Source organism: Ranitomeya variabilis, chromosome 2, assembly GCF_051348905.1.
Source record: "Ranitomeya variabilis isolate aRanVar5 chromosome 2, aRanVar5.hap1, whole genome shotgun sequence".
Lineage (NCBI taxonomy): Eukaryota > Metazoa > Chordata > Amphibia > Anura > Dendrobatidae > Ranitomeya > Ranitomeya variabilis.
Window position 1 is genome coordinate 871,800,575 of NC_135233.1, and position 26,063 is coordinate 871,826,637.

The 26,063-nt window shown below is 40.1% G+C and overlaps 1 protein-coding gene across 1 annotated transcript in view; it reads right to left on the reverse strand.

Annotated features, from left to right (window-relative positions):
* Positions 1–26,063, reverse strand: part of LOC143808061 (putative cation-transporting ATPase 13A4) — a 381,893-nt gene that overhangs the window by 37,813 nt on the left and 318,017 nt on the right. The window contains exons 18-26 of the mRNA XM_077290321.1: positions 25,092–25,216; positions 17,529–17,698; positions 13,643–13,765; positions 8,677–8,756; positions 6,181–6,223; positions 4,322–4,431; positions 3,805–3,901; positions 1,311–1,383; positions 1,007–1,181 (exon numbers count right to left, since the gene is read on the reverse strand). Coding sequence (XP_077146436.1) covers positions 1,007–1,181; positions 1,311–1,383; positions 3,805–3,901; positions 4,322–4,431; positions 6,181–6,223; positions 8,677–8,756; positions 13,643–13,765; positions 17,529–17,698; positions 25,092–25,216 — 996 coding nt within the window. The remainder of the gene's footprint in view (positions 1–1,006; positions 1,182–1,310; positions 1,384–3,804; positions 3,902–4,321; positions 4,432–6,180; positions 6,224–8,676; positions 8,757–13,642; positions 13,766–17,528; positions 17,699–25,091; positions 25,217–26,063) is intronic.

Sequence of the window (26,063 nt, forward strand, 5' to 3'; positions counted from 1 at the left end):
GAAAGCTCTTATCTCATGTGAGATAAATTTGGTGACAGGTTCCCTTTAACCCTTCCTGCACTAGGACATGAATTAACTTTCTAAGAGAGAGTCTGCCTTTGTGGAATGGCTCAGGAGCTGAGCTTTCTCTACACACGGCTGATGCCAGCTAGATTACATAGCTAGGATCAATCTCTAACAACAGCAGCTGGAGCTGAGTTTCAATTGTAGCAGTTAACCATTTAGGCTACGTTCACATTAGCGTTGTGCGACGCAGCGTCGGGCGCCACTGCGTCGCCGCATGCGTCATGCGCCCCTATATTTAACATGGGGGCGCATGGACATACGTTGTGATGCGTTTTTTGACACATGCGTTTTTGTGGGCGCACGCGTCAGGGCGCACAGGACGCAGCAAGTTGCATTTTTTTGCGTCCAACTTTCGGCAAAAAAGGACGCATGCGTCGCAAAACGCAGCGTTTTAGCGTGCGTTTTGTTGCGTTTTTCTTTGCGCTGTGCGTTGCGTCGCCGACGCTGCGTCGCACAACGCAAATGTGAACGTAGCCTAAAACATTGCTATCAATCTCTGACAGCAGTAGTTAAATGAGCTCACGCCAGTGTTCACACACACTGGGTACCATTGACCCCCATTAATATGATAATGTGGAGAGTGATGGTTTACTATAATAACCGATGGTCTTCTGAAGCCCCTCATCATTGTAGTCTAACAACAAACAAAATTGGCATACCTAAAAATCTTAACTCACTCTGCAAAAAAAAACCCTCAAAAGTCTATGTTGATGGAAAAATAAATAAGTTATGGCTCTTGGAAGCTGGTGAGTAAAAAACAAAAGCTTAAAAATGTCCTTGTTCTTAAAGGGTTAATAATACTTTCATGATATAACAATTATCAGTTTTACATATGCAATACCACTCAATTACACACAAAAAAAACTGCAAAAATATAAACTGAAATATCATTGCACATTGCTGGCAAGGTATCTATCCTGGCTCCAATGAACAAATTTACCTGAAAACATCAGTTTCATTGTACCACGGCTGCTGCTGTAGCAAAAAGAATGCTGTGGTTTGGACAATCAATGCAAAGGTGAGATGCATGAAAATGGAGAGTAATAAAGGAGGAGAGAGAAGATGTCCGGAGGGTCTGTAAGGAGCCAATTTTGGGGCTGGATGGTTTAAACTCACTAGAAAAAAAAGGGACAAATATTTTTTAGAAACTCGCAAAAAATGACATAAATATCACACTAATGTGGGTCCAAAATAGCAGCGACATCGGTGAGAACAATTACATAAAATTGTGAAAATATACTTACTAGTCAGGGTAACTGTAATGTTGATAGCCAAATCTTGCATGAGATACTGATAATTCCCAAGAAGTGTATTTTTCTTGGAAAAAAAAAAAAGTTTCATACATTATTCCCTAACATTTTGATGTTTTGGTTAAGTTACAGGTCTCCTTTGTATGTTTTAATAACTCCAGAATCCAATAGGTTCTGCTAAATCTGCAACTGAAAAAACTGTCTATCGTAACTGCTGCACTAGCAAACTAAGTAATACATCACTGAAATCAGGGTCTCTATCCCTAATTAATTTTATTGTCAGATTACATAGCAAAAACCTGAAAACCTGCTGACAAAAACTCTTTGACCATTTTACAATTTTTCCCAAAGTACATTTCTAGGATTAAAATAATAAATAAATAAAAGTTTTGTCATTTTTTAATGAATATCCACATTGTCTTGTTAAAGCAGTTATCATCGCTAACTGACTAACACTGTTGTCCATAAAATAGCTGTTCTGCTATTAGGGAAGTTTGTGACCAGACCAGTCCATCAATCTCCTCCAAAAGAAAAGCAGCTTTTCCATGTGAGATGTTTTTTCTATTGGAGGAGGTTGATGGGCAGGTCTGATCACATGCTCCTCCACCAGCAGCCATTGTATGGACAGAAGTGCTAGTCAGTTTGTGATGAAAACTACACTAATAAGGGAAAGTGGAGAACCCCTTTACGGATAAAGCAAAATAAAAATTAACAAAGAATATAATCTCCTAAATTAGGGTATTATAAAGTTCATACTCAGAGTTTATATTTGGATACATATATGTATATTAGAGATAATCAAACTTTTGATAATTCAAATTTGTCAGGTTCTGCAAACTTTTCCCAAAAATGTAATCCATTCATCAAACGTAGTTTAGTTGTGCCCAAAGCATGTGGCTAACAATGTTGGATTTCTTAGTAGTGTATGCAGTTTGTTTTAATGTGTATAAGGAGCCTCAGAAAGTTGTTATTGTGATGTGAGAGAAATAGACAGGCACATTTCTGGAGATTGACCATGTGTGGTAGTCATGTCCTTTTGGACATGTGAATCTTATGTACGTTCACTTTACTTATCACATAAAATGGTAGACTTTTAAAATAATTTATAACTACCTGAAAAAGGATCAATAAGTCGGAAATCATGATCAAAAGAAAGGAGAATGAGAAGCTATTGACAGGAAGAAAGATGTTAGTGTGGATTGGAGTGTAATGAGCACGTTGAGCTCAAATTCGATTCGACACACATTCGATTCAGTCTTCTCAATTGTCCATACATATATGTAATAATTGATCCTTAAATGTTTTAGTCAACAGTGCCCTTCACTAAAGACATTAACCCAAAAACACAAAAGCAGATTTTATTCAGAATTATACCAAAATATCGAGTTTAGTAGTCTTGATGCTGGACCCTTTTCTTACTATTCTGAAACTCATCATTCTACAACATGTCAGTGTTAGTGTGGGCGGAACACACTAAACAAATTATAATAATGAAGTGCGTTCGCCACCCAGGGTCCACCGTGCAGAGATGATAAACTACAGCTAAAAGGACAATGACAAGACTTGCAGCGAGCGTGACAGACTATCACCAAGTTAGCGTCACTCAGTGGGGAAGCACGTGGCTGTGCCAATCGCACATAGCGACGGAAAGATGCTCTGCAGCAGAGCTGTGTTTTAGGCACACAGCCGCAGAGTAATTAGATGCTACCACAAACCCTGTTGATTTCACAGGAGTTTGCTATCTCACTGAGGCAAGGGAAACGGTAGTGGACTCCAATCACACACAGAACTCCTCTCCGGAGGGGCCGGAATTCTAAAGGCACTAGCGCCTGCCCTGAATTCATACACACAAGCTCCTGTCCGGCTAAGCCAGAATTCTAAAGGCACTGAGCCTGCCCTGAGCTCATACAGCAGAATCCATATTACCGTGGGGTTCCACACACACACCAAACGTAAATGATCTTAGCGCACCGAGGGGCACGCCAAAGATCCTTTTATAGTTTCTGTCAATCTGACAGGACCTTGCTCACTGGCCAATCCGGAGCCAGATCAGGACCTGAGCATGTGATGCGCGACCACCAACGAGAAGTCGACCCACGAGCATGCTCAGTAGAGCTAAACCAGGACTTAGTCTCAGGAGTGACTGCACGCTGCTGAGTATTGCCAGTTACTATAGCTGAACCTGGAGAGGCAGCAGTAACCAAGCGTACAGCCCGGATCTGAGCAAAACACTGAGACCGATGTCATTGCTCAATGGGGGACCACAGGAGAAGACAAGGCTTAGGATCCATCCTGTGCAGAGGAAGAATCCCGGTGCCTAACAGGCTGTGCAGGAAAGGCAAATTAGATAATTCAGGAACATCAGTGACTTGTATATTACAACATTATAAACAATGAAAATCCTGGTGATTTTAGTTCTGTAGCCAAGAACATAGCTATTCAACACATCCCATTTTGGACAAAGGTAAAAAGGAAAGGAAACTCATACCCAAAAAAGAAATATCATGCAAACTATTCCAATGAGCTGAAACATGGTCATGAATTTGAAGAGGGAGAATGATGTAACAAGAGAATTCCGACCTTCCCTGCATAGAAACACAATACATTCGTTATTTGTAAAAGGTAATCATTTACCTAAGTTACTATAACACAATAATATTTGTAAAAAATGTATTTCACAGTCAGCAAACAGTTATTAACTTATACAAAAATAACACTGGAGAAATTTAGTTACAGAGATTGTGTATATGGGGCTGAACCGCAATATTAATATCAAACATATCACACAAACAAAACTTATGGTGGTCTATTCCAATCACACAATGATCTACTGCAATATCATTAGGAAACATATCTCAATGACTAAATCAGTGGTGGCCCGCACTGATTCAAATTCCTAGATTAAAAATATCACAACTGTTTGGGCCAAAATAACCTTTTAAAATCAATCAGGTATGATGCACCTTCAATTGTAGATGTATGTTCCAGATTAATGCAAAACTTACTTGATGAGCAAAGGAACACATTCAATATTTGGAATTTTGGAAGTAAATGGGGATGCAACAGATGCTTCTAATTCAGAGAGTGAAATGCCAGCATGAGCCATTTTAAGTGCCTGGAAGTAGTGAATAAAATATGAAACATTACATTTCATAATAAACAATAATCAGCAATACATCTACAGTTAGACTAGTTAGCCATTATAGTAGAATCAGAGACATATGGTCGAAAAGAAACGACTGGCCATAATAATTTCTATGTGTCAAGGAAGGCTTATAAGTCACTGAGACTGGCTTAAATGAATTGTCCACCCCTGAGGCAATTTTTGGCAAAGCATAGAGCTTTTCAAATCTCACCAATGTGCAATGTAAACATCTATAGAATTTTTCTCCTGAGAAAACAGTCATCACGTGACTGCAAGTATGCGACTTGCAAATGTACTCACTCAGGTTTTATAGCCCGTATGAAGAAAAGACTGCACAAAAATGAACAGGGTAACATTAAAAGTTATACTTTATTATGTAATTGATAAAAACATGACTGTAACAATAAGGGAGGCAATTAAGTACAAAAATACCATAAAACCTGTTGATGCCACTCCCCCGGAAGAAGGCACATTAGCTAAAACGCGCGTAGGGGCTGTGGCGCCGCAGGTCTGAGGTAATATTCTACTATTGATACTTCCTTTCTACTCCTTCATCACACCCACACTTTTTAGTGCCGTTTACTTACGATCCTATTTGATTCTTACATTGATATAGTGTCCACTTTGGATATATATATAAGATTGATGTTTGGAGTGGTTATATGGTATTTTTGTACTTAATTGACTCTGGCTTGTGGCTCCACCATTGGTAGTTTTCACCATCAGGATATCCCTTATTGTTGCAGTCATGTTTTTTTTTTTTATCAACTACATAATAAAGTATATTTTTTAATGTTACCCTGTTCTTTTATGTGCAATCTTTTCTTCAGATGGGCTATGTGATTTTGTTGCCCTGAAAACTACATATAATTCCCTGCATGGCCACAGGTGCTTTATAGTGCTTAACTCTGTGCATTGTTGTCTGCATTTGTTTATCACACAGGTTTTACTAATAAACTGTTCAGACTCGATATGTTACTGCAACTCTACAAGTCATGTACTTTTCGGTCATGTGACGACCTCTGGAATGGACAAGCAGAGCTGAATCATAACAATGTGTACATTACATGCTGATAGAATTTATCAAGCTATTTATTAACCCTATTAATATACTGAGCCCAAAATATAATCACATACAATCATTGTTAAGCACAGATATACCATCCAATATCTTATACGGCTAGTTACATAGTTAACTACTTTCTGTGTGTTATATGCACAGACTATAATGCATTTGATTACAAAACAGTCTTATGCATTATTAAAAAAGGAAAACAAAATAAATATAAACTTTATGACTTAGTTAACTCAGAATAAATGGGAAATTTTAAAAATAAATGTTTTCATAGCAAACAATGTAAAACTACCTATATGTTGCATTCCCATAATTGTAACAACGTGTATAATGTATGCCGATTACCCGAGTATTCCAATCTGCTCGACCTGAGCAACGAGCACACGAACATTTTAGTGCTCACTCATCACTAGTAATTATTAATGATATTTATTTTTTATGATTGCTTATATAGCACCAACATATTCTGCACCGCTTTACATACATTGTCATCGGTGTCCACATTGGGGCTCACCATCTACGTTTTACGTTTCTGGCGTGTGTGAAAATAAATGAAGATGCTCGTGAAACAGTGTACCAATATATGATTACTGTACTGGTATATAACAATAAAGTGGTGCTTTATCAGTCTAACATTTCCTTACCCCACAATCATTGGCTCCATCTCCACACATCCCAACAAAATAGCTACAACAAAAAAAGAGGTCCGTTAGATGTTTATAATAACACATAATATAGTTATACTCCTCAATATTGAAATTGCAACACCGAGAAAGAAAAGTTGTGAAATTATAAAGATCACGCGATACATAGACATGTTTAAGGGGTTGTCCAGGACTATTTTTTCTTTTTACTACAGGTCTAAAAAGTAACATGGCAGGTATTTGCTAACAGAGGCAACAACCTGCCAATTCAACCCAGTGATTCTGCTGCTCTTCGACAACAGAGCAGCTCTTCCTTTTCCGGGTTTCTCTGTCAATGGAGAATGACTGCAGACATCATGCTGACTAACAGCCACTCACCTCTGAGTTGGCAGAGATCTGCTGGGTACAACAGGTTAATAGTTAGCAAAGTAGCAACTACCTGCCTGTTAGTTCTTAGGCCCGTAGTAAAGAAAATTAAATTTGTATGGATAATCCCTTTAAAGAAATGCAAATTATGAAAAAATTTAAACATTTTTAAAACATCTTAATGTATTTAGTATTGAGCATGAGCGCCCCTGAGCAGAAGTACATGTACTCACACTATCAATGAGGTTATTGGTTGTCTGAGGACTGTTCTTCCATGCTGAATGCGCTAAGTGACTCAAATCACTAAGAGGAAATAAATATTTATCCAAAGTGTCACAGGGTCATTTTTCAACAATATTCTTTTTATTGGGTGGGATTTTGTAACAATTTCTGGGAAGGGGACTTTAGTTATAGTCAATAAAGTGAGTAATAAAACATAACAGAGTGATCTAAAACTGGTAGAGGGGAAGGGGAAGGAAATGAAAGGGCATAGGAGAAGGTTGGATCAGAACAACGTGGAGAGTAGGGACAGGGGAAAAGATCATCCTCATTAAAACATTATTTATAATAAAACAATTTTCAATTTGCTTCATTAAAAATGTAACTGTACTTGTACTTCTTGGCATATAATAAAGCTTTTAACCTGAAAGGGGGCATTCCAACTTGAGGAAAGAAATAGGTTCCAAGATGACCATGTGGAATAGTATTTTTTTTAAAGAATTGTTTTTTAAAGCATAAGAATGTTCAAAAGAATTATGGGTAGAGATTCTTTTCATTATTTCTGAAATGGAGGGAACATCTATTGATTCCCACTTAGATGCTATAAATATTTTTGCTATAGCAAATAGATGAATTGCGAGTTGTTTAATTTTGAGGGGAAGTCGATTTGAATCAAGCGAGAACAAAACCAGCTGAGGAAACAATTCTACTACAGAGTTGTAAATATTGCTCAATAAATTAGCTACTTCTTTCCACAGGTCGATTATTTTAGAACATGACCAGAAAATATGTAATATGTTATCTTTTTGAGTACAGTCCCTCCAGCATAAGTCTAATCCGTCCTCAAAAATCTGCTTTAATCTGACAGGTGTGTAGAACCAACGAGATAAGATTTTAAAGTAATTCTCATGAATATTAGCATTTACATTTGATTTGTATGTTAGTTCAATTGCTTCTTTCCATGACTCAGGAGAATAACATATATTCATATCTTCTGCCCACTTAAACATGGTCGTTTTCCAACATAACAATGCCAGGCATGTTGCTTGTGTTACTGTGAGCAGCCAGCATGGCCTATACGTGCTATCATGGCCTGCAGCATCTTCAGACTAGTCTTCCATGAAGCACCTCTTAGACATCAATAAGTGGCACTAGCAAAAGGAGTTGCCAGAAGCAAATCTTAATGATTTTTGTGTCCGAGTGCATTCAGCATGGCAGAACGTTCCTCAGACAATCATTAATAACCTCAATGATAACCTTCTGTGCGTGCTGCTCATACTTAATATTAAATGAATCGAGGTGTTTTGACATTTTTTTTTTCTATTTTTTCATCATTTGCAAATTATTAACATGTCCATTGATCTTGTGATTTCTATAATTCCATGACTATTCCTGGTGTTGCAATTTAAATGTTGAAGACTTGGAGTATATATTAAATGTCCAAACAAAAAAAGTTGTTAAACCGCACCATTAAATGTCCAAGTCTTTAAAGACCAAGAGGCGCACGTTAAAACCAGGGAGTCCATCCCTGAGCGTGTTCCATATCCAGATAAATAAAAAAAACATTGCCTCAAAATGTAGTGAAGATTAAATCTTACATTTTATTCTGCCTCCTGTAGCGATGTTTCGGTCCAGAGACCTTTGCTTGAAAAAGGTCTCTGGACCGAAACGTCGCCACATTAGGCAGAATAAAATGTAAGATTTATTCTTCACTACATTTTGAGGTGCTGTTTTTTTATTTATCTGGATTTGGAGTATATATTAATCATACATCATGTATAAGTTTGAAAAAGTCATCCATTTCAGCCTTTTTCACTGCAATGTTAATCCAAAAATTGGCAAAATCTATAATTTCCTCAATGTATATTTTAAATTGGCACAGTTTTATTAAAATAAATATTTGAAACTTACTCTAATTTTTGAAGCTCTTCAATAAGACTTGACTTTTGCCTTGGAGTCATTCTTGCAAAAATGGTTCCATTTAATAGTACCTTAAAACAACAATATTAATTCTTAAATGGAGACTGTCACCCCATTTTTTTGACTAAAAGCTGCAGCCACCACCATCAGGGGCCTATCTACAGCATTCTGTAATCTGGTCTGATGGGTTTCGCGATCTGGGTCCAGCGCCTCCCATCTTCATGTGATGATGTTGTGACGCCCGAGAGACCGAGGTACCCAGCACCAGATCAATGAGGTCTGTCTCTTGAGGGGGATGTCACTAGTGGCTTGACCCGGTGCTGTGGCCTCAGGCGATGCACAATGTAAGGGATATCATGAAGGAACAGACACTTACTTGATCAGCAGCAGGTCCTCTCAGCTGTGATGACCCCGATCCTGGATCGATGGCTATTGTCCAAATGAAAGACTGAGGCGCTGAAACGTTCAACCAGTTTACTTCAACAAAAAGGGATTTGCAACCAATACTGTCACCGGAGTCTGTATAAGAACTCTGAATTACTTTGATCCTGTCAGGATTTCCACCTCTTATTATGCGCAGTTTCTGTATGGCCCTGCTGCTGTTTGTGAACTGGCTGCCGACCCAATCTGTCTCTTCTGTGCTCTGGTTCGACGGACAACCCGAGTCCTTTTTTTGTCGGCTTACCCCCTCTGGGAGTACCGCTGAACTCTGTGTCTGTTGCTGCGTCTTACCCTGGTGAAGCTGATATCACCTCACTTCCTTCCGGTTGCTGTATTATATATATAATGAATATAGCCACGGATCCGGTATCCGTCTCTGAGCCTATTCTGGGTAGAGGTTATTGCTACCCGGTTCTCACAATGTCCTTTTTCTCTATTCCTCTTTTCCTACTATGGGTATCACGGGCCTATAATCCGTCATAGGGCTGTTAGGAGTTCAGTTATACGACCTCTCACTTTCAGCTCCTCAACCCAACTGCCAGTCTTTTTCTCAGACCAGAATAGATCAAGGGGAGTGTCTGGAGCTCCCCCTTCTGGCCGGAGATGGTAATGCAGTCTTGCTATTTTAATATTTGTATTTGGTGTCAATAACTATTTTTGTGGCAAATACCCCTAGGGGCGCCACAATGTCTTCATTGTTCCTGTTGCGGCTCCTGCGTAGGCAAACTTTATCTGCCCTGTTGAGGGCAGCGTAAAGTACTGCCGTGCGCAGGCGCCGGGTCTCTCTGACCTTTCCTGGCGCCTGCACACTGCAGTACTGTGCTCTGCCCTCAACAGGACAGATAAAGTACGCCTGCGCAGGAAGCAATGAAGAGGATGTCATCGCATGAAGATGGGAGGCGCTGGACCCAGATAGCGATGCCCATCAGACCAGACCACACCCGGACCGCCCCTGGGTAAGTAAAATCAAACTTGTTTTTCTCATCTTTCAGGTTACATCGGGGGCTTATCTACAGCATTCCAGAATGCTGTAGATAATCCCCTGATGGCGGTGGCAGCAGCTTATAGGCGAAAAATGGGGTGACAGATTCCCTTTAAGCTTTGTTAAACCTCATACTTTACACATATTCAGCACAGTTAAAAATATTTCTCCAAAGTGTCCACTTATCTGACCAATAGCATAGATGTCTAGGTATATACAAGACCAACTTCCTCTACTCTCTGTGCAATGTATGAGACACTGTCTTTCCAATGATTTTAGGGATTTTCTTCCTTATGGAAAACCATTTTACAGAAAAATATATCATCCTCTATAGATACAAAAATAAAGCGTAAAAGAGCAATTGAAGAAACTGAATATCTAGTTTTAGAAATAAATAATCAATTAGTTATGTCAATGCAAAGTTTACTATCAAGAGTAGGTTCCCATGTCCGATTTCTACATGTCCAAAAAAAACGGTCTGCTTATTTTGTTCAGACTTTGATTAGAGTTTCTTGGATGTGGAGAGAAAAAAATCTTCTCCACTCTCAGGTTCTTTTTTTTTTCACGGACACATAGACTTGCATTTGCAATTTTGAGCCAACATTTTTATCAAAATTGGACATGTCTTAATTTTTTTATATCCATTCCATCTGAGGAAAATTTAGATATGTGTACAAGCCCAAAGAACATGATGAAACCCACGGACAGCATGCATGCAAAAAACTGGTCGTGTACATGAGCCTTAATGTAGGAAGAATAACACAATGTTTTTTAAAGCAGACATATCATGGAATCAGACTGGTCTCTAAATTCCTCAAAAGAAAGGTACGGTTTTGGGAAACAAATCTATAGGGCTGGTTTCACACTTGCGTTTAAAAACGCAGCGTTTTTACCGCAAACGCATTTGGTGCAAAAACGCATGTAAACGCATTTAAACGCTGCATTTTTTAGACGCATGCATGTTTTTGCATGTGGTAAAAAAATGCGGCATTTTGACGCGTTTACAAGCGTTTTTTCCTGCGTTTGCGTTTTTGAAACGCATGATGAGAAGTGTGTGACAGCTGCCAATCATCAAAATCAACTAGAAAACCCACTATAAACAGAAATAGCTAGGGTTAGGGTTAGGATCCCTAGGGTTAGGGTTAGGGTTAGGGTTAGGATCCCTAGGGTTAGGGTTAGGATCCCTAGTGTTACTAGGGATCCTAACCCTAACCCTAACCCTAGGGATCCTAACCCTAACCCTAACCCTAGGGATCCTAACCCTAACCCTAACCCTAGGGATCCTAACCCTAACCCTAACCCTAGGGATCCTAACCCTAACCCTAACCCTAGGGATCCTAACCCTAACCCTAAACCTAGGGATCCTAACCCTAACCCTAATCCTAACCCTAAGGGTTAGGGTTAGGATCCCTAGGGTTAGGGTTAGGGTTAGGATCCCTAGGGTTACTAGGGATCCTAACCCTAACCCTAACTGTAACCCTAGGGATCCTAACCCTAACCCTAAACCTAACCCTAAGGGTAAGGATCCTAACCCTAACCCTAAGGGTTAGGGTTAGTGTTAGGATCCCTAAGGTTAGGGTTAGGGTTAGGATCCCTAGGGTTACTAGGGATCCTAACCTTAGGGTTAGGGTTAGGGTTAGGATCCCTAGTAACCCAAGGGTTAGGGTTAGGGTTAGGTTTAGGGTTTTCTTGTTTTTTCTTGTGTTTTCTTGTGTTTTTCTATAGAAACGCATGCGTTTAAAAATGCATGCAAACGCATGTGCTTAAAAACGCATGCGTTTACATAGACAGCAATAAAAAATGTTGCCGTAAATAAACGCATGTGTTTTTTTGCGGCAAAAAAACGCCGCTAGAAATTACTACCGGTTGCATTTCTGCAACAAAACGCATGCATAAAAAAACGCATGCATTGCCAAAAACGCGTCAAAACGCATTCCAAAAAACGCATGCATTTTTAATGTTAAGTATAGAAAAAAACGCATGCGTTTTTTAGCGCTAAAACGCAGCAGTAAAAAACGCAAGTGTGAAACCAGCCTAACATAGTGCTGGATGCGTCATTCTGTCAGGTACCGGTATAGACTGCACCTGAGCAGTGTGGCTGGAGTCAGAAGGACGCATCCAGTATTAATAGAGGTGATGGAGGATGAGTGTTGCGCCAGACGTTGTGGTAAGAGTAGGCACTGATGGCATACTACAATGTCCGGCATACCGTGATCTCCAGCAAGGCAGGAGGAAGAGTGTGGCACCAGAGCCATCGCCTGAGCATAGCGTGTTCTGTGGCATCATTTTATTAAAGACAAATTTGCACACACTTTTTTATTGTGACTTTTTTATGACAGGAAAAAAAAACAAAATTTATTGCTTGGAAATTCGGAGACCTGTTGTCAGAAGTTTATAGAATAAAAGAACAATTTACATTTTACTCAAAAATATACATATAAAGAGAAAAATCAGTTCATTTCTCCTGTTCTATGTTAGTTACTTGTCTCAAACTGGTACAGACAACAGACAACTTCTCCACATAGCCATAAAGAGGTAGCTTACATAAAGTGATAAAAAATGATTTCTCAACAACAAGACATCTGATATGAGACATACATGTAGGCATTTTTGTAACCTTTATTCACATATTAGCCCCTTCACGACATGCACCATACATCCACCCGCAGTTGTTAACCCGCTAAATGCCACTGTGAATCTCTGACAGTGGCATTTATTATGATCACGCCGGGAGCGCATCACTAATTCCATCCATTGGTGACCCCATCACATATTTGCGGGTCATCCATGGGTGGGCATGACAACCAGAGGTCTCATAGCCAGATTGTAATAAGCGCCAACCGGTGGTCGTCCCCAATTCAAAATAAAACAATTAAAAATCAATAAAATATACACATATTTGGTATCACCACATTCAGAATTGCCCGATCTATCAAACTATAAAAAAATAATCCGATTGGTAAACACTGTAGTGAAAAAAATGTAAAAACTCCAGAATTTTGGGTAGCCGCAACAGTGTATTGAAATGTAATAACAGGCAATCAAAAGATTGTATGCACTTCAAAATGATATAATTAAAAATGACAGTTCGGCACACAAAAAATAAGCCCTCACCGAGCTTCAGATCAAGAAAAATGGAGATGCTACGGGTCTCGAAAAATTAAGCAATTTTTTTCTACAACCTTTAGCAATTTCACCCAACTTGGTAAAACCAATGGTGTCGTACAAAAGTACAACTCGTCCCACCAAAAACAAGACCTCACATGGCCATATTGACGGAAAAAAAAGTTATGGCTCTGGAAAGAAGTGGAGCGAAAAATAGAAACGCAAAAATGAAAAAGTGCTGCACTGTGAAGGGGTTAATAGATTATATGCAGTAGGTTAAATGTGCTGACAGATTCCCTTAAAAAAAAATGGAACCACTCCGCTGACTGAAGATCTGAACCTCCTGAAGCAGACAGTGCACTTTTCATTAATTAACATATTGTGCAAAATATAAGTAAATGTGAAGACAAAGCTATTTTCTCCACTTACCTTTGGCAGCAAATTGGAAAAATATTGAGTTAAGACCTGAAAGGACTTCCCATTCATTGCAAAGTGAAAGTTTCCGAGGGTAGTGGGATTATTAATCGATCCTTCACTTACATTAATTTGTGACTCCAAAAAAGAGGAAAATCAGATTATGAATATGAAAAAAAGATTTTCATTTTTTGTTTTAAAAATCTAAAAATTTTTAAAAACTTTTAAATAACTGTTTTATGTCACCATATTCAAAAAGCTGTAACTTTTTTGTGTTGATGGAAATGTATTTGGACATGTTTTTTGTAGTACAAGTTTTGTGTAGTTTTAGGGTACTGTCACACTAAACGATTTACCAACGATCACGACCAGCGATACGACCTGGCCGTGATCGTTGGTAAGTGGTTGTGTGGTCGCTGGGGAGCTGTCACACAGTCAGCTCTCCAGCGACCAACGATGCCGAAGTCCCCGGGTAACCAGGGTAAACATTGGGTTACTAAGCGCAGGGCTGCGCTTAGTAACCCGATGTTTACCGTGGTTACCAGCGTAAAAGTAAAAAAAAAAAAAACAGTACATACTCACATTCCGGTGTCTGTCCCCCGGCGCTGTGCTTCTCTCCACTGTGTCTGTGCCAGCCGGAAAGCACAGCGGTGACGTCACCGCTGTGCTCACTTTCCGGCCAGCCGGCGCTTACAGTGCAGAGAAGCAGAACGCCGGGGGACAGACACCGGAATGTGAGTATGTACTGTTTTTTTTTTTTTTACTTTTACGCTGGTAACCACGGTAAACATCGGGTTACTAAGCGCGGACCTGCGCTTAGTAACCCGATGTTTACCCTGGTTACAAGCGAACGCATCGCTGGATCGCTGTCACACACAACGATCCAGCGATGACAGCGGGAGATCCAGCGACGAAAGAAAGTTCCAATGATCTGCTACGACGTACGATTCTCAGCAGGGTCCCTGATCACTGCTGCGTGTCAGACACAGCGATATCGTATGGATATCGCTGGAACGTCACGGATCGTGCCGTCGTAGCGACCAAAGTGCCACTGTGTGACAGTACCCTTATTTGTGCTACACTGGGGATTTTTTTATTTATTTTCTAAATGAGTTAGGCTGCCATCACACTAGCAGTATTTGGTCAGTATTTTACATCAGTATTTGTAAGCCAAAACGAGGAGTGGAACAAATAGAGGAAAAGTATAATAGAAACATATGCACCACTTCTGCATTTATCACCCACTCCTGGTTTTGACTTACAAATACTGATGTAAAATACTGACCAAATACTGCTAGTGTGATGGCAGCCTTAGGCCAGTCTCACACATCCAGATAATTCCGGTACCGGAAAAATCAGTACCAGAGTTATCCGTGTCCGTGTGCTCACATGGCATATCAGTGTGGCACACGTGCTGCAGCCGTGTGCCGACTGAGGACCACACGGACCGTGCAGGAGACAGCGCTAGAGTTAAGCGCTGTCCAATGCTTTTGGTGCTGAAGCCGGCATTCATTCCTTCTCCCCAGCAGTGTGGAGAGAAGGAATGAAAAATCAAGGTTTTTTTTTAATTTTTTTGTGTTCAAAATAAAGTTCGTGGTCACCTCCCGCCTCCCACCTCCTGTGCGCCCGCCCACCCGCTTGCATTAAAATACTCACCCAGCTCCCGTGATGCCTCCTCTCAGTGCCAGCAGCTTGTCCTGTGTGAGCGGTCACGTGGTACCGCTCATTACAGTGATGAATATGCAGCTCCACCCCTATGAGTGAGGAAACTGTCACCACACGTACCGGAGCCACTGACGTGTGAAACCGGCCTCACACTGATGCGATCAGATCTAACTCTGGTTGCCTCAGTTATGGCTATGTGCTGATTTAATACCATCCTCATAAATGATGAATCTGGGCCCTAAATTATACAAATTCAAAACATGTAAAAAAACAAATACAAGATACAGCAGCAGCTCTAGAATTCATGCCAATTAATATTTGGTTATAATTTCACCTGACTTCTACCTAGATTATTGTAGGCAAGATATATGAAATAAAGTTTTAGACAATCAATTCATATTTTTCCAACAGTTTCAGATTGTATGGGCATCCATTTTTGGACAATCTACAGTTAGGTCCATATATATTTGGACAGAGACAACATTTTTCCAATTTTGGTTATAGACATTACCACAATGAATTTTAGACAAAACAATTCAGATGCAGTTGAAGTTCAGACTTTTAGCTTTCATTTGAGGGTACCCACATTAAAATTGGATGAAGGGTTTAGGAGTTTCAGCTCCTTAACATGTGCCACCCTGTTTTTAAAGAGACCAAAAGTTATTGGACAGATTCAATAATTTTACATAAAATGCTCATTTTTAGTACTTGGTTGAAAACCCTTTGTTGGCAATGACTGCCTGAAGTCTTGAACTCATGGACATCACCAGACGCTGTGTCTCCTCCTTTTTGATGCTCTGCCAGGCCTTCACTGTGGTGGTTTTCAGTTGCTGTTTGTTTATGGGCCTTTCTGTCTGAAGTTTAGTCTTTAACAAGTGAAATGCATGCTCAATTGGGTTGAGATCAGGTGACTGACTTGGCCATTCCAGAATATTCCACTTCTTTGCTTTAATAAACTCCTGGGTTGCTTTGGCTTTATGTTTTGGGTCATTGTCCATCTGTAGTATGAAACGACGACCAATCAGTTTTGCTGCATTTGGCTGGATCTGAGCACACAGTATGGCTCTGAATACCTCAGAATTCATTCGGCTGCTTCTGTCCTGTGTCACATCATCAATAAACACTAGTGACCCAGTGCCACTGGCAGCCATGCATGCCCAAGCCATCACACTGCCTCTGCCGTGTTTTACAGATGATGTGGTATGCTTTTGATCTTGAGCTGCACCACGCCTTCGCCATACTTTTCTCTTTCCATCATTCTGGTAGAGGTTGATCTTGGTTTCATCTGTCCAAAGAATGTTCTTCCTGAACTGTGCTGGCTTTTTTAGATGTTTTTTAGCAAAGTCCAGTCTAGCCTTTTTATTCTTGATGCTTATGAGTGGCTTGCACCGTGCAGTGAACCCTCTGTATTTACTTTCATGCAGTCTTCTCTTTATGGTAGATTTGGATATTGATGCGCCTACCTCCTGGAGAGTGTTCTTCACTTGGTTGGCTGTTGTGAAGGGGTTTCTCTTCACCATGGAGATTATTCTGCGATCATCCACCACTGTTGTCTTCCGTGGGCGCCCAGGTCTTTTTGCGTTGATGAGATCACCAGTGCTTTCTTTCTTTCTCAGGATGTACCAAACTGTAGATTTTGCCACTCCTAATATTGTAGCAATTTCTCGGATGGGTTTTTTCTGTTTTCGCAGCTTAAGGATGGCTTGTTTCACCTGCATGGAGAGCTCCTTTGACCGCATGTTTACTTCATAGCAAAACCTTCCAAATGCAAGCACCACACCTCAAATCAACTCCAGGCCTTTAATCTGCTTAATTTAGAATGGCATAACGAAGGGATTGCCCACACCTGTCCATGAAATAGCCTTGGAGTCAATTGTCCAATTACTTATGGTCCCTTTAAAAACAGGGTGGCACATGTTAAGGAGCTGGAATTCCTAAACCCTTCATCCAATTTTAATGTGGATACCCTCAAATGAAAGCTGAAAGTCTGAGCTTCAACTACATCTGAATTGTTTTGTTTAAAATTCATTGTGGTAATGTCTATAACCAAAACTAGAAAAATGTTGTCTCTGTCCAAATATATATGGACCTAACTGTATGTAGTAGCTCAATCCTCATACTGGAGCATAAATGCAATTTTGCATATTAGATTATGGAACTGTACATACCCTACTCTGTTTTAATAGTCAGTTCTATTATTAAAATACTTTTTAAAACATTCTGCAATAGAACATACCTTAGCCTTTAAATGGATTTCATGTGTTTGACTTTCAGTCAAAGATTTCCAAGTAAGTGAAGCAGGTAAGTCTTTCTCAGGTTCACAGGCCTCCAACATAATTATGTTGCTGTTGGAGGGAATCATTCCTGATTTTTTACCAACAGTCACAGCCGTCTGAAGGTTATCACCTATAAAACATAAAACTATAGACAGTCCAAGGAAAAGGACAATGATGTTTCAAGATGGGGCAGCAGTCCCTCTATCTCTCCATTTACACCACTTTCTACTTTGTGACATTGGCACTGTCAAACTATATAAATGTGTTGCATTTGGACTTTAGTTACAGTCATATCTAATTTATTTCTTATAGGCGCATGAAAATCAGATTATATGTAATGGAGGGGGATGCAATTGCAATCTGAGTTAATCAGCCAATAGATGCAATGACCACGGCTGTGGATGTAGTTCTACTGCCTCTGGAATGTGGTAGACAACAGCAACTTCCTGATAAGGAACTGGGATTTATGGTATGGTCAGATGGCCGAAGATTCTCTCATCTGATCAAACTTTAGTCAGATTTTAATACAAGTGTCAGCACAGTGTGATCCAATTTTCTAAAATGAGAGAGAGCACACTATGATGATAAAATGGAGAAAAAAATGTCCCCATCTTCTCCATTTGGTGACTCCATGGAAATCAGACTGCACTCAGATGTCATCTGAGTGCAGTCCAATGTTTCCCACACACCCATAGAATTGAATGGGTCAGTGGCATATGATTTCAGAGTGAAATTGCAACATGACAGACTCTGAGTGAAAAAAATCATGCATCAGCATTGCTCCATTAAATATCATTGGTCTATATGTTATCGGATAAAAATTTGTATAGTAGACGTCTGATGTATACGCTACTGTGAGCGAGCCGTTAGGACAAAACTAAAGCACAAATGGCTGAGCTTTTACCACTGGTTCATAAAATTCTAAAAGCAAGCAGAAAGTGAATCATTTAACCACTTCATCCCCGAGCCTGTTTACACCTTCCTGTCCGAGCCACATTTTACAATTCTGACCACTTTTACTTTATGTGGTAATAACGCTGGAATGCTTCAACAGACCCCAATGATTCTCGAGACATATTGTACTTCATGATAGTGGTAAATTTAGATTGATTTTTTCCGCACTTATTTATATTTTATATGAAAATATTGGTATCTTGGCAAATAAAATGGAAAATTACACAATTTTAAAACTTTTAATTTTTATGCCATTGAACCAGATAGTTATATCAATTAACACATATACATTTAACATCATCATTTTTGAAAAATATTTTATTTTGTTAGGAAGTTAGAAGCATAAACATTATTCAGGAATTCTACATTTTTCCAGCAAAATTTACAAAACCAATTTTTGTAGGGACAACATCTCGTTAGAAGTAACTTTGAGGGGCCAATAAGGCTGAAAATACCAAAAAAGTTACAACATTTTAAAAACTGCACCCCTCTGTTAGGTGTCAAGTTCCCAGCACTGCACATGGGGGAACCTGGAACCATGTCCGCTGCGGTCTCCCATTCTGGCTCAAGCTGATATTGTGCATCTGGTTACAGCTGCTACCCCAGTTTCAGCCTTGTAACCAGCATTGATCAGCAGTGGGCAGACGTTCCAGGGAATGAGTCCTGCTTTTCGTCTACTGAGCATGCCAGTGGGACGACCTCTCATTGGAAGTCGGAGGTGACATGCTTAGGTCCTGTAGTGGCTCCGATTAGACCACTAGGAAGGTCCCAGAAGGCAACATCTATAAAAGGCTCCCATGGTTGCTCGGCCATGCGCTAGAATAAAACAGAAATCGTGGATGTGTGTATGTTATCTGGTGAAAGCTCCTAATTGAACCCCTTCAATAGCATTGTAGTATGTGGTTGGGTGTTTGGAGCTGACTAGCGCCCGTTTAGTGGCATCCAGCACAAGGCACGATTCTATAGCGTCTATTCAGCAGCGTTTGCCAGTGCGGCGCCGTGCACAACCAGTGCGCTTTCCAGTCCCTATAGTTAGGGTGGTTAGTGGCATCCGCCTGTGTGGCACTAAATCTATTATTATAGTTTTTCACTGGCACAGCAGTTGCGGCGCCTAATGCTAATGTGTCTAGAGGGACTTTAACCCCGTGTCCTTGGAGCAAAGTTCTGTGACCAAACACTAGCGTTCATTCAGCGGTATAGTGGCTCTGTGACACAACAGGGACTTCTCCATACATACCGGGTGACGTTAACCCGTGTGTATTCTCTTTACACCGCCATATAATGTCCGCCATTACTGAGCAGCAGGTAATATCTCTGCACGGTGGACCCCGGGCTGCGAACGCACCTTATATCTTCCTTTATATTATTTGGTGCGTTCCACTAGCCCTAACACCCTCAAAGTGCTCAAAACCACATTTCATAAGTTTATTAACCCTTCAGGTGCTTCAGAGTAATATAACCAATATGGAAGGAAAAAATAAAAATGTTACTTTTTCCCACAAAAATGTTACTTTATCCCCAAATTTAGCATTTTTACAAGGGTAACAGGAAAAAAAATGGAACATACTGTTTTTTTTTTTCCTGAGGATGCTGTTAACCCATATGTGATGAAAAACTAACTTTGAGACAGTGTGAAGTTCAGAAGGGAAGAAGCGCTATATTGAAGTTTAGATTTTGCTTCAAGGGTGCCATGTCACATTAGCAGAGCCTCTGAGATGCCAGAACAGCTGGAACACTCATAAGTGACCCCATTTTACAAACTACACTCCTCAATAAATTTATATAGGGGTGCAGTGAGGATACGTGTGCCTCACAGGATTTTATACCATTGGGCTGTGAAGAAAGAATAATTACATTTTTACCACTAAAATGTTGTTTTAGCCCAAAGTTTTTAATTTTTATAAAGGCTAATAAGAAGAAATGAACCATACAGTTTGTTGTTCAATTTTTCCTGAGTGCGTCAATACAATACATGTAATCGGGAAATACTATTTAGGCACAGTGGACAGCTCAGATGGAAAGTAGAGCCATATTATAGTGCAGATTTTGCTATTATGGTTTGCGGGTGCCATGACCCACTGCAAGACCAAAGGGTGCAGTGATCATATTGACACCATGAGTGTGTCACAGAATTGTATACCAATGGGCAGTGAAGAAAAAATAACTACATTTTTGACACAAAATTTTTTATCTTTTCACAGGAGAAAAATGGGTAAAGATGGCAATACCCCATATGTGTCTGTATAGTACCGCTAAGCCACATGGCGAAATTTGGGAGGGAAGGAGCTCTGTTTGACTTTTGGAGAACAAATTATTGTAGAATAGTTTGCAGTCTCCATATACAAAGCCTTTAAGATGTAGAAGAGCAGAATCATCTCTCCAGTGACCCCATTTTGGAAATTACTACAGTTGTAGTGACGATTTTGACTCCATGGAAGTTTTCCAGTAACAAATAACTTTAAGATTGTAGTGCTTGTACATTGCAGTGCCCAATACATTGTATTGCCCAGTATATTGTACTGCCCATACACTATGCTCAGATCGTGCTTCTGGATACATGCAGGACTGGGTACATGGGAAAACAGCTGAAATTGATGGGAAAGAGCCAAAACTAAATGGGAACAGCATGGAGAAGATACCTGCATGCCTTTCTGACTCACTTAGGCTGGATTCAAACGTCAGTGATTCCGGTATGTGGGGTGTCAGTTTTCTCACGTACCGGAGACACTGACTCACGTAGACACATTAAAATCAATGTGTCTCTGCACATGTCAGCATGTTTTCACGGACCGTGTGTCTGTTTGAAAAACACGGAGACATGTCAGTGTTTGTGGGAGCGCATGGATCACACGGACCCATTAAAGTCAATGGGTCCGTGTAAAACACGTACCGCACACGGATGCTGTCCGTGTGCCGTCCGTGTGCCCTGCAGGAGACAGCGCTACAGTAAGCGCTGTCCCCCCAGCGTGGTGCTGAAGCCGCCATTCATTTCTTCTCTCCAGCAGCGTTCGCTGGAGAGAAGATATGAAAATTTTTTTTTTTTTTTTCGTGTTTAAAATAAAGATCCCTGTCCCCACCCCCATCCCACCCCCTGTGCGCCCGCCCGCTGGAAATAAAATACTCACCCGGCTCCCTCGCTGCTTCCTCACAGCGCTGCAGCTTGTCCTGTATGAGCGGTCAAGTGGTACTGCTCATTACAGTGATGACTATGCGGCTCCACCTCCCATAGGGGCGGAGCTGCATATTCATCACTGTAATGGGCGGTACCATGTGACCGCTCATACAGGAAGAAGCTGCGGCGCAGAGAGGAAGCAGCGAGGGAGCCGGGTGAGTATTATATTTCCATCGGGCGGGCGCACAGGGGGTGGGAGGGGGGTGGTGACTGGGATCTTTATTTTAAACACGAAAAAAAAAAAAAAAGATTTTTCATATCTTCTCTCCAGCGAAAGCAGCTGGAGAGAAGAAATGAATGGCGGCTTCAGCACAAGATGCAGGGGACAGCGCTTATCTCTAGCACTGTCTCCTGCATGGTCCGTGTGGTACCCAGTCGGCACACGGGCGGCACATGGCTGCCGCACGTGTGCCACACTGATGTGCCACGTGAGCACACGGACACGGATAACTCCGGTACCGATTTTTCTGGTACCGGAATTATCTGGACGTGTGGGACAGGCCTTATGATGTCTGGGAATAATGTTGACCCACTAAACCAAGCCAAAAAAATATTTTAAAGGGAAAAATGCTAAGAAACATTTCCTTCATATTTACATGTATATAAATAAATAAAAAAGTTATACCATTCATTTGGCATATGTTCATACGGAGTGTTTTGGCTTTAGTTTTTCCTTCAACATTTGTGAGGCCTCTCACTCCTACATTTGAGATGCCCCTCCCTCATGCAAAATAGCAAGATAGTGGAATACATATTCCTCATCCCTTACATAGATAGATTACAAAGTATTGAGATTAAATTTTGTTTCTGACCAAATACTTATTTTCCACCATAAAATGCAAATAAAATGATAAAAAAACAGACAATGTGATTTTCTGGATTTTTTTTTCTCAGTTTGTCTCCCATAGTTGAGGTCTAACTATGATGTAAATTACAGACACCTCTCATCTTTTTAAGTGGTGGAACTTGCACTATTGCTGACTGACTAAATACTTTTTTGCCCCACTGTATATATGTCTCACTGACATATATATATATATATATATCCCTATACTATGTGTAGACATTTATTTTATCTATTCTATTCTAACCTGTCAGTGTGATTTTACTGTACACCGCACTGCATTACCGGCTTTTCTCTAGAATACTGGTGCATATTTCTCGCAAGTCACACACATGGTCTGTGTGTAATCCATATTTTTCTCGCCCCCATAGACTTTCATTGGCAGATTTTTTGCGCAATATGCTGACAAGTGCAGCATACTGCGATTTTCTATGCCCGTAAAATACAGCTGAGAAATATACGGCAGACAGAAGCTGCCCCATAGAGAATCATTGGTCCGTGTGCAATGCGTAGTTTTGTGCCTCTCATACGTCCGTAAAACTCTGCAGTGTGACGCCGGCCTAAGAAATGGTTTATTTACTTTCTAAATACCATTCACTGTGTGGTAAAATTGATAAGGCAGTGTTTTTTTTCACATCTGTACAATTACAGTGATACCTCATTCATATCATTTTTTTGATCTTTTGCTGCTTTTACACAATAAAAACGGTTTTATGTGAAAAAGAATTGTTTTCGCATCTCTGTAGTCTGACATCTGTAGCTTTATTATTTTCCACTAAAGGAGCTATACGGCAGCTTGTTTTTTGCGGGACAATATGTTTTCAGCTGTATCATTTTTTTTTACACTCGTCTTTCAGATTGCGTTTTATTCCTTTTTTGGGTGGTATGATGAAAAAGTACAGTTTTTTGCAACTTTTCTTTTTTTACGATGTTTACTGAAGGGGTTAACTGATATGAAAGTTTTATAGATTAGGTCATTCTGGATGTGACAATACCAAATACAGTATTTGCACTGTTTTTGTTTCTGTGTTTTTACATGAAGTCACATATTTGTATCGGCATTGCAATGCATTTTACCTTTAAGGGCTCATACTCACTTGAGCGAGACTCGGATGAGTCTCGCACGACAATACCCCGGCACTGCACCTGACACAGAGGAGCGGAGCATGCGGCTGCATGTATTCCTATGCAGCCGCACGCTCCGATCTGAGTGCCGGCAGCATCGCTGGGTATTAACATGCGAGACTCATCCTAGTCTCGCGCAAGTGAGTATGAGCCCAAAGTGTCAGACTGACAGAAGCCTCTTCGACCATGCTCTGGGTATTGTCTAAACAAGCCATCATAGATGCAGGACTGCTGATCGCTGCTCCCTTTCCCAGTCTCGTAAATGTTGCAAATGATATTATACAGCTGGGGTCACAGCTCCCTGCTGTTGCGCAAGCCGAGCTCCCAGCAGCGATCATGCATGCACAACTCCTGTGCCACGCACCATCACCATAATGTACAGTACCTGTACGCCATTGGTCAAAAACCCTTAACTGTCCTTAACATATAGGTAAGTCAATTGTTGTTGAGGGTTTGAATGGCCATTCCATTCAAAGTGAACATTACAATATTCATTTTTAAATTATTCATTTATATCTGGAAAAAAATATTTGATGTGTTTTTCATGTGTTTGTAGAGCATTATAATGGATCAAATGATTATATTCTTATTTGCAGCTGACTGTTCTTCTTATTACAAATGTAATAAACCTTTTTTTCTGCAAAATACTTTTCAAAATATGTTGAAAAGTATTTTTTCCACTCCTAAATATTTATAAAAATCATTTTAAAGGACTAACACTGTCTTAAATGTGTCTAAAATATAAGGCATTGCTTTTAGAATCCTCGTGAAGCTAAAAGCATTTGGACTATGTAACACCTGTAACATTTCCTGTAACTCCCATAACAGTCCAGTTATGTTTATGTGAAAAAAATATTAATTATGAAATAATGATCAACATCTAATATTACAGCATGGGATCTTAACTGCAACTTGTTAAAAAAAAACACATAATTATTGTCTAGTTCACAGAGCTTTCCTTAGGCTGCCGTCACACTGGCAGTATCTGGTCAGTATTTTACATCAGTATATGTAAGCCAAAACCAGGAGTGGAACAATTAGAGGAAAAGTATAATAGAAACATATGCACCACTTTTGCATTTATCACCCACTCCTGGTTTTGGCTTACAAATACTGATGTAAAATACTGACCAAATACTGCTAGTGTGACGGCAGCCTTACTCTGTACAGGACTCCAGGTTTATTTTGGGTAACACCAATAACACCCAGTTTAAACATTTTTTTTCGCTACTATTTAAATAGAAACTGCAATTTTACCACATATGTTTAAAATATATATTAAGACATATCTGTTTCTACCATAAAACCAAATGTAACATATTTCCTTATTCTAAAATATTAATCTGTGTGAATGTAACAGCTGCAACTATTAAATGAGCCAAAAGCTTCTTCATGAATGTAATAATAATTAAATGAAAAAAAAGATACCTGTGACCATGACAGTTCTAATATTGGCTTCACTGAGTTCCTGCAGTACTGAACTGGTCTCTTGTTTAAGTCGATTCTCAAAGATCAGTAGGCCAAGAAAGGTAAGGTCACGCTCCACTACTTCCCTTTTAAGAGAAAAAAAAATTCATTAAAACAGCAGTAAAGTTGTGTCCTTCATCTAGAAGTCATTATCTTTGGGTAGTACTTGTCCAGCATTTAGCTTCCTCTGTCACTTCTTATTCCCTTCTTGGGTAGTACTCAACTGGCAATCACTTTCTTGTAATAAAAGAAAATATGACAGCTCATACATGCTGCCAATGCATGAGCACTAAGACACTGGCTGTATGATCTCAGCAAGGTATGTTTGAGTCTGAAATGCTGCAACGTTTCAGAGAAAAATATACTTTAAGGCCGGCCTCACACTGGCGAGTTTTACGGACGTAAGAGCGCAGAAACTACGTCCGTAAAACTCGCATTACATACGGCACAATTATTCTCAATGGGGCTGCTCCTATTAGCCGTATATTACGGTTCAGTATTATACGGCTTTCTACGGCCGTACAAAATCGCAGCATGCTGCGTTTGTCAGCGTATTGCGCAAATAATACGCCAATGAAAGTCTATGGGGGCGAGAAAAATAGGGATTCCACACGGACCTGCAGTGTGACTTGCGAGAAATACGCAGCGCTGTTAGTGAAAAGTCGGTAATTCAATTGCCGGCTTTTCATTTCTCCTGCACAAACCCGACATGATATGAGACATGGTTTTCATACAGTAAACCATCTCATATCCCCATTTTTTTTGCATATTCCACACTACTAATGTTAGTAGTGTGTGTATGCAAAATTTGGGCGCTGTAGCTGCTAAAATAAAGGGTTAAATGGCGGAAAAAATTGGCGTGGGCTCCCGCGCAATTTTCTCCGCCAGAGTGGTAAAGCCAGTGACTGAGGGCAGATATTAATAGCCAGGAGA